At 41.0% G+C, this 12,374-nt stretch overlaps 1 protein-coding gene across 1 annotated transcript; it reads right to left on the minus strand.

The window, feature by feature from the left end:
• Positions 1-37: 37 nt before the first annotated feature.
• Positions 38-8,718, minus strand: LOC119222751 (NLR family CARD domain-containing protein 3-like). Its single transcript, XM_062561331.1, has 11 exons — positions 8,623-8,718; positions 7,518-7,554; positions 7,348-7,483; positions 7,132-7,263; positions 6,241-6,319; positions 5,867-6,092; positions 3,914-5,717; positions 3,661-3,834; positions 3,117-3,290; positions 2,618-2,664; positions 38-2,461 (listed from the first exon to the last, which is right to left on the minus strand). Exons 3-11 carry the CDS (start codon positions 7,434-7,436, stop codon positions 1,917-1,919), a joined length of 3,270 nt encoding a protein of 1,089 aa, XP_062417315.1. The 5' UTR covers positions 7,437-7,483; positions 7,518-7,554; positions 8,623-8,718; the 3' UTR covers positions 38-1,916.
• Between the last annotated feature and the right edge of the window lie 3,656 nt (positions 8,719-12,374).

Below are 12,374 nucleotides of genomic sequence, written 5' to 3' on the forward strand. Positions count from 1 at the left end.
AATTATGTTTCTATAAAACGTTGCGATTGTGACCAGATTGCATCAAACCAGAGTCTGGAAGGCTTAAGACCTTGGAACTATGAAGAGGGTTTTTGAGACTCTCTAGCATGCAGGCTTAGAAGAACTGCGGATTAACTTTTTTTTTCAGATGTTTCATGACGTCGTCAACAGCTGTGATGTTGTATCAGCCTTTTGTAAATTCATCAAAATTGGATTACCCAATAACAATCCAAGTGTATGACGCAGGATCACTGATGGAGTAACAGTTGATTTATCTTTTCTCTCTGACATGGAAAACTTCAGTCTTATCAGCACTTCTAATCCCTGGGATCAAAAAACAGTAGTGCAGGAGAGCAATGCATTCCTAATGTAAACTGTGGTAGTTACATTGACAGTCTCACTATGATCTCTATGCAGCCTACAGCTTCCATTTCTTGCATTTGGTTTTTGTCAGTGGTTATTATATATGTCTAAAATTTCTGACCTGACCAATCCCTATTCACTTAAAACTACAGTACATTCAATGATCACACCTTTGGCTTATAGCGCCATCATGTGAACATAACATAGCAGGCATATAAAATAATATCACATTTCATCACATCTTAACCATTGTGTTTAACTCACAAAATCAGAAAGTTTGCCTCGCAGGGCTGTCGTACATCCTTTGCTTGTTTACTACCTGACAGGAAGAAAAAACTCCCAAAAAAATCCTCTTTGGGGAGAAAAAGACGGCAAATGGAGAGGGAGATAGTGACAGAGGTGGAGAGATCTGTATGAATAATATAATCAGATTAACAAGCCTCATGGTCTGATGGTTGCTGCCAATGTTTTATTTCATAGTTAATGTCTAAGTTGATCAATATCAAAAAATTATAAAAATAGATTACATTTACCCTGTATTTTACAGTATAGAAATATGTACATAGTAAATAATGCAAATAAAATAAATATTGGAATACCACTTTTAATATATTGAATTACTTTGATGATACTTTAATTTTATATTTAATATCCAAATTCTAAACTCAAACATCTTAACATGAATCAGTGGGGCTCTAGTCACTTGTCAAACACACACTTCCCCTATTCCACAAGGATAGGTTGATAAATTATAATGAGTATTATATTGTGGTGATTTACTCCTTTACTACACCCACTTCTGAGCATACAATGCATATTGGTTCATCAAGTACTGTCATATACTGCTCTTTCCAACATTAAATAACTTTAATTCACATTGTTTACTCTGTCATCCTCTCTACCTGTGCCTGTAGTCATGGCCTCTTAATTGCAAATTTCGGGGTCATCCTTTTTCAGGCAGGAGACTGGCTATCTGCTGCTCAGAAGCTACAAAGAAAAATTAAGATCAAGTTTGAGTTTTGTTATCAAAATTTGCAACTTCTATGGATCGCCATATAGTGTGTGAGATAAAAAGGCTAATATTTTAATTAAATTTAATTTAATGTTTTTCTTGCGAATAGGTTGAAAACGACATTAACCAGCTCTACAACGCTAGCCGAAGAGTTACGTTGCTAATCATTAGGCCGATGTCTCTCTTTACTAGTTGCCACTTGTGTTTGTCCTCTTAAAGATAAATCGGTAAGTTCGGCACGTTTGGCAGCATCCTCCTCCAATGCCTTTCCTTTTTTTCAACCCCTCCTGGCCTCTTCTTCCCATTCATCCTTCCTGACGCGTATCATTGCGGTCAGGCCAGCCCGGACGTCGCAGTCCAAGAGTAACATAATCCACAGGGACGCGCTTGTGAGCAGAGTACCTTCCTGGCAGATGACCAGGACTACCGTCTGTATACCGGAAACCTGCAACATTAACTTACATCCACTGTGTGAAATCCTGTGGAGACTGAACTATTTGGTGAGTATAGAGAAAGCTTCTCTACCAGGAGGAGACTCCCCTTACTCCAGAGAGCACAGAGACACGGAGGAACCAGACCCAAACCGGGACCAGAAGCCGAACCCAGGATAAAGAACTTCAGTGAATGTGGTGTTGAAGGTGTGGAGGTGGATCAGTGTGTCAGAGGAGACTCTGAAGAAGGACAGAGAGCCAGCAGGACAGTCCACGTACACTGCTACTCTACCAGAGGTGGAGGAGGAGGAGAGGGTGGTAATGGGTGTTTCTCTCTTATTGTGACGGACATAGTAACCAGAGCCTTCCAAACTCCAGGATTGATTATTCATTCCAAACAAATGGTGTGTTTTATCTGCTTTCCTCCTGATTCCTCTGTAACTAACTGATATAGTAACTTCTCCTCTCCACTCGACCTCCCAGTAACAGCGACCAATCAGACCAGTTCTACACAGCAGTTGAGGGCAGTTGTCAAATCTGTCAGGATGATCAGGATATGACTGATCCTCCTTCACATATGTCACCCTCCTGTTGTTGTCAGACAATTTTAGTTTTTTGTTTACTGTGTTTGTGTCGAAAGTGAGTTCACAGGAATCTGGTGGAGCGAGCAAGACACAATAAAGCTGTAGTTATTAATCATCTGTTAATCTACACTTTGATGATGACATCAGAGAGGTAAATAACTGATGGTTAATTGCGTGCTGCTTAGCCTTCATAAATCAAATTACATTGCACACACACATTTACTTACACTTCCTCAGACCTGGTCTTAACCATCGGACTCCAGCAGGCTCCACCCTGAAAGGAGGACGGGGGGTCAGAGCAGAGCATGCAACCTTGTTGGATTTACAATCGGTCTGACTATGACACTGCTGTCTCCTGGCAACAGTCAAGACTTGTTTTTATTACCTGTAATCTGGATGTGAAGATGTGTATTTTAGATCTCTTTGTTTGAATTCTAAACAAACCCCTTTGGGCTGTGACACACAATCAGGTGTTGGCTTTTCTCTCAGCGTCTGTGGCCGACTGTCACTTGTAGTTTCATCAAGACCATCATTGTTATCATCCACGGAAAAGGAACCAAAATCAGGTAACACTACACCCCTTTCAAATACCATAATCTTTGACAGTTTGTCTTTTAATATTAATCTCTGGACTAAAGGTCAACACACACTGGAGGAAGATGGTGAGCATCAAAACATCCAAGTCAATAGACTAGTTGACTGTGGATGCAGCAGGCCTCTTTATACCTGAGAGTTTCCAATCTCCAGTTTGGATTATCCAGTCCAGCAGACAGCAGCTGCAGTCCTGATTCTCCTGGATGATTGTAGCTCAGGTCCAGCACTCTCAGATGGGAGGGGTTGGAGCTCAGAGCTGAGGCCAGAGAAGTACAGCCTTCCTCTGTGATCAGACAGCCTGACATGCTGCAAACACACAAAACAACACAAATGTCACATGATCTGAGGGAGCTGTCGGGGCTGGAAGGTCACCGCAGTACTGAGATAGAGTCAGCTACCATTAGCATCGGTACGGACTGGTTTTCGGTCACAACTGAATAACCCACTAATGTCCTTTAACAACATGATAACATACTTTACTTTATCATTAATCTCAAATGTTTCAATTTGGATCATTGTAACAAAAATAAATTCTACAACATGTTTATGGAAATATTTGGAAAATAAATATCTGATTTAAATCATGAACGCATGAATGATGATGAATCTTATGAAGGTCATACATTTAGCATTGATGTAAATAAAGACACTAAGTGCACATTAATTGAATACTGACCTGAGAGTCTCCAGTTCACAGTGTGGACTCTTGAGTCCATCCGACAGCAGCTTCACTCCTGTATCCCTCAGGTCGTTGTTACTCAGATCCAGCTCTCTCAAACTAAAGGACTGGGAGCTGAGAACTGAGGAAAGAGCTTCGAAGCTTCTCTCTGAGAGGTTACAGTCCCTCAGTCTGAAGAAACAATGACCAATAAGAAGAAAATATGGCAGCATATTTAACTTATGATGTATAAATCTGTCTCTGTACTTACAGAGCTTTGTTGGAGGCTTTGACCACTGGCAGCAGCCTCAGAAGAGCTTCCTCCGAAGCAGAGTATTTCTTCAGGTCAAACACCTCCAGGTCTTCTTCTGATGACAGTAAGATGAAGACCAAAGCTGACCACTGAGCCGGAGACAGCTCATCTGTGGAGAGACGTCCTGAACTAAGAGACTGTCGGATCTCTTCCACCAGAGAACCATCATTTAGTTCATTTAGACAGTGGAACAGATTTATGCTTTTCTCTGGAGACACATTCTCGCTGATCTTCTGCTTGATGTACTGGACTGTTCTCTGATTGCTCCGTAAGCGACTTCCTGTCTGTTTCAGCAGACCTCTTAGGAGAGTCTGATTGGTCTCAAGTGAAAGACCCAAGAGGAAGCGGAGGAACAAGTCCAGGTGTCCATTGGGACTCTGTAAGGCATTCTCCACAGCACTCCGGTAGAGACATTTTGGTTTAGGTTTGTCGCTAAAGACTTTAAGGCACGTCGGGGATGTTGGTTCTTCTGACAGCAGATTGACTCCAGAGTTGATGAAGGTCAGATGGAAATAAAGAGCAGCCAGAAACTCCTGAACACTCAGATGGACAAAGCAGAAAACCTTGTCCTGGTACAGTCCTTTTTCCTCTCTAAAGATCTGAGTTAACACTCCTGAGTACACTGAGGCCGCTATAATATCGATGCTACACTGTGTTAGGTCGGATTCATAAAAGATCAGGTGGCCTTTCTGCAGCTGATCAAAGGCCAGTTTTCCCAGAGACTCGATCATGTTCCTGCTCTCTGGACTCCGGTCTGAATCCATCTCATCTCCTCCATCGTACTTGAACTTCTTAAATTTGAACTGAACCACCAGGAAATGTATGTACATCTCAGTCAGGGTCTTGGGTAGCTCTCCTCCTTCTCTGGTCTTCAACACCTCCTCCAGAACTGTAGCTGTGATCCAGCAGAAGACAGGGATGTGGCACATGATGTACAGGCTTCGTGAGGTCTTGATGTGCGAGATGATTCTGCTGGCCTTCTCCTCATCTCTGAATCTCTTCCTGAAGTACTCCTCCTTCTGGGCGTCAGTGAACCCTCGGACCTCTGTCATCATGCCAACACACTCAGGAGGGATCTGATTGGCTGCTGCAGGTCGTGTGGTTATCCAGAGGCGAGCCGAGGGAAGCAGTTTCCCCATGATGAGGTTTGTGAGGAGCACATCCACTGAGGCGGACTCTCTGACATCAGTCAGGATCTCATTGTTGTGAAAGTCCAGAGGAAATCGACACTCATCCAGACCGTCAAATATGAACACAACCTGGAACTCTTCAAACCTGCAGATTCCTGCTTTTTTAGTTTCACTGAAGAAGAGATGAACAAGTTCTAGCAAGCTGCATTTCTTCTCTCTCAGCACATTAAGCTCTCTGAAGGTGAATGGAAAAGCGAACTGTATGTCCTTATTGTCTTTGTCTTCAGCCCAGTCCAGGGTGAACTTCTGTGTTAAGACTGTTTTCCCAATGCCAGCCACTCCCTTAGTCATCACTGTTCTGATTGCTTCCTCTCCTCTATCTGAGGTTTTAAAGAGTTCTTCTTGTTTGATGGTTGTTTCTGGTCTGCCTGGTTTCCTGGTTGCTGTTTCAATCTGTCTGATCTCATGTTCTTTATTGACCTCCGCAGTCCCTCCCTTTGTGATGTAGAGCTCTGTGTAGATCTGATTCAGAAGGGTTGGGTTTCCTGCTTTAGCGATCCCCTCAAACACACACTGGAACTTATTCTTCAGGTTAGATTTAAGTTCACGCTGACAAACTGCAGCAAGGAGTCCTTAATGAAGGCAACAAAGAAGACCAATTAGTCAAAGAATAGATTTCAACAAGCCCTTCCCTCAAAGATTGATTATATCAATATATTCTAGTCATCTTGAGATATTAGTGAACATCTAATTTATCCAGTGTTTAGAGAAATCCTCTTACTGCTCTGCAGACGGTCAGCCAGCTCCTCCTGCATCATTCTCCTCAGGAAGTGCACTGAGATCTTTCCAAGTGCCTCTCTGCTGCTCCTCTGTTCTTCATCCTCACCATCCAGCACTTCCTCATCCTCCCTCTGACTCGGAAAGCATTCTAGGAAATCTGAACTCACAACCTTCTGGATCTTTATCAGCTCGTTCTTCACAAAAGTGAGGATGTTCTCCTCCAGCAGCTGAAACAAAATATTCTATGAATGACACAGACTAAAACCATGGAATCCAACACCAGATCTATGTTGGAAAGACTGACAATCAGCTGGTCCACAAAGTGCAGTATGGAGATGACATTAACACACAAGATGTAGTTGTGCATGTACACACCATAAATATGGAGTCCAGGGTTTTTTGTTGCTGCTGGGCAGACTGACGTGTGGGAACCTCCACATTCTCCTCGACCTTTCTGTGGAGGAATCATAAACCATCAGCTCACATGGTGTTTGTACCATCAACACAAATACAAAAATTAGTTTAGGATATTTGGTTCTGTCATGATTGATCATTATGAAAACCAGAGGCTGCAATAATGGTCAGACAATTTATTAGTTGTGTGATAGTTAGACATTAGTTTCATCTGTTTTTAGTACTTTTAGACCTCTGCATCTGATAGAAGTTCTTATGAAACTGAAACTACTCATTTGACCTTTTCGTAGTCTGCTGGCAAAACTTTTTCCAAACCTCTGCATCGAGGCCAGGGACAACGTCAGATTGTCCATAGAGCACTCCATTTATTCTAATCACATTTTCATCCAGTCCCAGCCATCTGTCTCCTGAAATCTGCAACTATCAGAAGATCTGAACTCTACTAATCCACTCTGTGTTCGAATTTGTCTCACATTGTGTTAATATATGACAATGTTTACACTTAAGGAGTTACCCGTAAACACATACAGACCAGTAAGAGTTCTGTCATGATTGTCATGAAAACAACACTTTAAAGTAAGGCACCCAGAACGTCCGAGAGAGTCTGATAGAAACTCTTCATCACAGCCCGAGATCCCCAACTTTGATCACCTGATGACACTTCAGGATCTTTGTGGTTTATAGAACCATCCATAAACAAGTCACTCGTCATGGATACCCAGCTGGATTCAGGTTCAGACACATACAGACCAGTTAAATAAAGATAATGAGTTTTTCATTATTGATCGTCATGAAAAAAATACTTAAGTACTTAAATACAAGCATTTCTGTAATTCATAACTAAGAACTTACTCCGGGTCAGGAGGATGGCGGGCACCTTTGAAGTCATTGAACCAATCTTTTGACTGATTGCTCTTCGTTGTCACACAACAGGGTTCAGGTCCAGATTCAGATCCAGCTCCAACACTAGGTCTCTGATGGATCCTGGTCACACATGTAGAGCAACACTCAGTGAATCAAAGCATTGGGGCATGGAGAAGAGTGGACAGCTGGAGATGGTCATCTCACCTCTGAGCTTTGGTCTGGTTGTCATGTTCCCCACAGGGAGAGGCTTCAGAGGAAGGGACTCCCTCCTCTCGGTTTTTACCCTGATTCATTGCAGAGTCCACATGTCATTTCTCTTCATCAAGACAAACACACAGAGCTAACTCACCTCAATACTAAAACACTTATGGGACACTTCCTGTCCCATGAGTGTTGTTGTTGTTGTACAATCTGGTAATCAATGAGAGAAAAACTGAACACTAAATAAAACACAGACATTAAAACTTGATAAAATGGAATACATGTGGTTTAAAGCAGATGAAGAAATGAAAAAGGAGTTTTGTAGAATAATTTGGACCCAAATGAAAAGGAAGATTGAATCTGAAAGTTTTGGTCTTGAAGAATTAAAAAAATAATAATGTCTTTAAAATAAAAATAAGTGAATGAGAAGTATTTTTGTGTCGAATATAATTTTGATTCGTTTTTTGAATTGTTTAAAAATATTTTTTTTACTAATATATATTTTTGGATATTTGAGGTCTTATTTTCTTCATTTGTACTTTTTCACTTTCAGATTGCATATGGTCACTGTCAAACTTTTGGCCCTGATCTGTCTTAAGGAGGGTGGCAACTGAAAAGGGCGTGTCATCAGGAGTCAAGATGGCTAAAACATTCCTCAAACGGGTTCCCTTCAGGAATTGTAGCCACTGTGAGAATTATGAATCAACACATTCTTTACACCATTATTCACGCCACATATTCAGAAAGATAGTTAAAGCCAGTGACTGTTTAGCTGAGAGCTGTTTTGGACCCTACATGGGACAAATCACAGAATAAGAACAATAATCTATGCCTTGTTTTACCGTTCAAAAATTACATTGGAATCTCTGAAGTTTCGCACTTCCACTGAGCCGAGTGTATCCATTCAAATCCCGTGAATATGACGAGACCTCTTCATGATGACCTGAGAGGCCCGATTGGGTTCGTCTCACTCCAAATGTATTTTTTGAATCAGCAAGTTTGCGCAAACAGAGCGTTTCAGTGTTTCAGTGCAGGAACGTAGGGGGAGGTGAGCTCCCTGATCCCTGCTGGCTCCTATTGCTCCCCCACCCATCAGTGACAGTCCTCACAGACCTCAGATTAGACGGAGCTCATCTTCCTTCATCGCAGTGCCATCATTCCTACTAACAGCAGCTTCTCTATGCCAGCTCACACGGCTGTTGTTTCTTGAAAGCAGCTTTAAACAATCCCACGTTTACAACAATTTATGTCATTGCAACTAATCACGGTTCCACTTACTGAGCTTGAAGCCATGAACTTCCTCGGTGTGCAGCTCTCTTCTGTCCTCAGCAGGTCAGCGTCGAAAAGGAGCTCAGTGCTTCACTTCAACTCCGATGAGACCAAGTGAAGTGACGCAGCTCATGAGCCTTTTTGTTGTGTTGTGTTCCCTCACGTCCATCCCAGTATGCAGTCTAACTGGTTGCACGAGTCTGAGTCCTGTATTTAGAGTATCAAATGTCCTCGTGAATAGAATCCTCCACACCTCAAAAACAAGAGTCTTTCAAAATCATCATCCATGGAAAAGTCTGTCATCACAGCAACTCTTTAGAAGGTAAAAAGTAATTGTTGTTTGGACCAGATAGTTTAGGGGACCCTCTTCGTCACGTTGTCTTCTTATAAATGTAGAGTAGTGAACAAATCATGAAGGAGATGTCTTTGTTACAAATGTTGTGAAAAGTTTAAAGTGAATAAAACATTCACTAAGACATCGGTCTAACCTGAGAGTGTTTTTATTCTTCACTCACTTTGATGATATGGTTGAACCTGTTGGTGCAGGACAACTTACGCATGTACACAAGTTGTACAATGGCTTATTTTGTTGAAATGGCACTTTCTTGTTTCTTGTTCTTCTGAGTTTGTATCTCTACGGTTGAAATACACTTATTGTAAGTCGCGTAAGCTAAATGACATGTAATGTAATATCAGTCTTAAGCGGCGTGCCAAATCATTTATGTGAAACGTACCGAGACTCTTCCTACTGCTGAGAAGAGACTCACCTGTGCGCCAGTGTGCCTTTGCCTGCCCAGGTACATTTAAGGCACAGACACACGTTCCACAAAAGTGTTTAGCAGGCATTACATTATACTGTATGTCTTTTTCATCTCATGTCAACCGTTTCCTCTGATCTTCGAAGCCTGTGCTGCAGTGACGTGTAGCCGCCGGCAGGTGGAGCCGTCGGCCAGGAGTGTGACCGTCCTCAGGCCGAGCGCCGCTGCCTTCGGGAGAGATAGGGAACCGGGAGGGGGGTTGAAGAGGGGAGGGGTTGAAGAGGGGGAGGGAGGGGGGGTGAACCTGTGGAATCAAAGCCCGGGGGCCCCAAAGAAGTAGGGATGAAGGAGAAGAGGAGTCAGAGAAACAGAAGAGGAAGACCGACGACGCGACCGACGGGACCACGTGGATCATGGTATTCAAATGAATTCATTCTCTGTGGTTTGATCCAACATTACTTACCTTTCTGATGTAGATAATTAAATGACTTACAGTCATGAATCCAATTATTGTGGTAAATTTTAAAAATGAATGAACAAATATTGAATAAAAACCCATTAGGTTAGCTAGTTTCTGTTAAAAAATATGAATGTTTTCTGAAAGGTCGGGGGTCTTAATACAATACTTATTTAAAACCAATACAGAACTTTGTGTTTTGTGAACTCATGAGCACAGAAAGACTTTTAATCTTTGCTGGATGGTTGTCTGTTTTCTTCAGGTGAATGTTTCTGAGTGATGACCACTTCTTGCTGGGGTTTCCCCTTTTTTTTTGTTTTCATAATTAGGTAACATATAATATTTGAACCTGGTTTTAATTAAGAAACTAAAACTCACCCGTGAAAAGATAAATGCTTTTAGGCTTGCTTAGAAGTTGGATTAGTGGTGCAGTTCAGCCTCTATTATTACAACAACAACCATTTTCACTCCTTTTCTTAATGGAGCCAAATCCAGGTCAGGAATTTTGATCATTTGAAAAACAAAATCTATGATCTCTATGTATATATGAAATATTCTGAATACATCGTATTTAATTGATATTTTTGTTAGTTTATTTATAATTGTTTTAATCTTATTTGTTGTGTCTTTGTGTACACTTTACCAATTCTGCTGCAACATCATGAATTTTCCCCCTGCGGGACTAATAAAGGATTATCTTATTTTTTCATATCTGTCACTTGGGGGGCCAGAGGAACCCAACATTTTTTGGGTTACTTATCCGATGCATTCGATACTTGATCCTGACAAACGTTCATTCCCGTAGATCATTCATCTCTTAGACGACCACATCATTATAGATCCGGGCCACTTTTCTTCCCCTGCATGCTCTCCTCCTTCCATCGATCCATGACCCTCCTTGTACGCTTGCATCCTTCGATACCTTACCCTGCATCCTTTGACGTCACCCTCCTCTTTTGTTCCTGAGTTCATTTCCGTAACCTCAACATGCAGTAAACCATTTGAACCTCTTCATCTATGTTGGTGAATTACTAATTAACTAATTTAGAGCTTTGGGGTTACCGAAGAGGTCAAGTAGTGAATTTGAAAGGTAATCATGAAACAATTACACTATTTTCCTAAAACCCAACTAAAATTTTTTTTTTATGAAGACTGTATGTTTTAAAATGAGCAGGGTAAAAACATGAACTAGAATTGATTATAGAACATATGACAAGAGTCTCTGTCATGCTGCAACAAAAAATAAAAGACAAAAATAAGGATTTTCATCTGATCTTGCTTTGTTTTACTCAATTAGAGGAAAGTGACATGGAAAGAAGAATGAAAAAACTTGCATAGTGATAACATTTTATATTAGGAGCAGAGTGCTGACAAACATTCATATTCAAAGGTGTGGTGGACCGTACATGTGGTGGTTTGGATTAGGGTCAGATGTGTGCCAGCCGGGTAAGGCTCAAAACTTTGGTACATTGTGGTGTGACTGACAAAGGGCAGTGCATTCAGTGATGGCAATAATATATTCTCCTTATGAGATTGCAATTGTTCGATCCTAATTTAATTAAACTGAAGTGGCAAATGAAAATGTATAACAAAATGATATTAGATCTTGTAATCTCAATGAGTGTACGTTTGTTAAACATGTAAACAGGATAATAGGTCCTTGACTTGAGAAAATCGGTTTTCATATCTCATTTTCTGTGAGTAGCCTACATAATACATTCACTTAAATAGCATCTTGAAATTCAATTACCTGGCTGTGATTTTCACACCAGCAGATGTTGTGACTTGAGGATTTAGATTTGATTGGCTGATATGGATGTGCGTTGCAGAAGGGAGTGCTACACTCTAATAGAATTGTGGTTGCCCTTACTTTTGAAATAATGTCATTACTTCAATAATTACTAGAATAATACAATGTGCACAAATTATAAATAATACATGTTGATGCTAATACTTTCTTCATGCATGTAACAACTATGTTTGTAACTGGGATTCAAAGAAAATATGCCTTATTGCACAGTGGCGGTAACGGTAGAAATGATGTCAAATAAGGTAGTGGAAATATATTTAGTTCTCCCTTGTAAGGGGTCCACCAGATCACGTGATCAGTCATTTAGATGCATTGACATTCGAATACACTCCCACAAACAACCATCACTTTGCAAAGTAATAAATGGTATTGATATAAATATTTTTAAATGAGTAAAAACAAAACATATAGACAATTTGGTTTTTTTCAGTGCTCTGCTGGTGCCCTAAAACGTGGAGCTGATGACCTTTACATTGATGTCATCCCTGGTCCTCAGACAGCCAACCCCCCCCCCCCCCCCCCCCCCCCCTCCTAGGCCATCCAGCGAGGCTTTTTAACCAACCCATTTTCTGCATCTGTCACTGGAATATAGACATTTGATTTATACTGGATGAACATTTTTTTTCTTTCAATCACACCTCAAGTGTAAAGGTTTAACAAACTTTTAAAGATTGGACTGGATCAAAGCGAAACAATCAGGTAAGATCCAAGTAAATCGATAGTTTTACAAAAGTGC

The sequence above is a fragment of the Pungitius pungitius genome, chromosome 3 (genome assembly GCF_949316345.1).
Source record: "Pungitius pungitius chromosome 3, fPunPun2.1, whole genome shotgun sequence".
Classification (NCBI taxonomy): domain Eukaryota; kingdom Metazoa; phylum Chordata; class Actinopteri; order Perciformes; family Gasterosteidae; genus Pungitius; species Pungitius pungitius.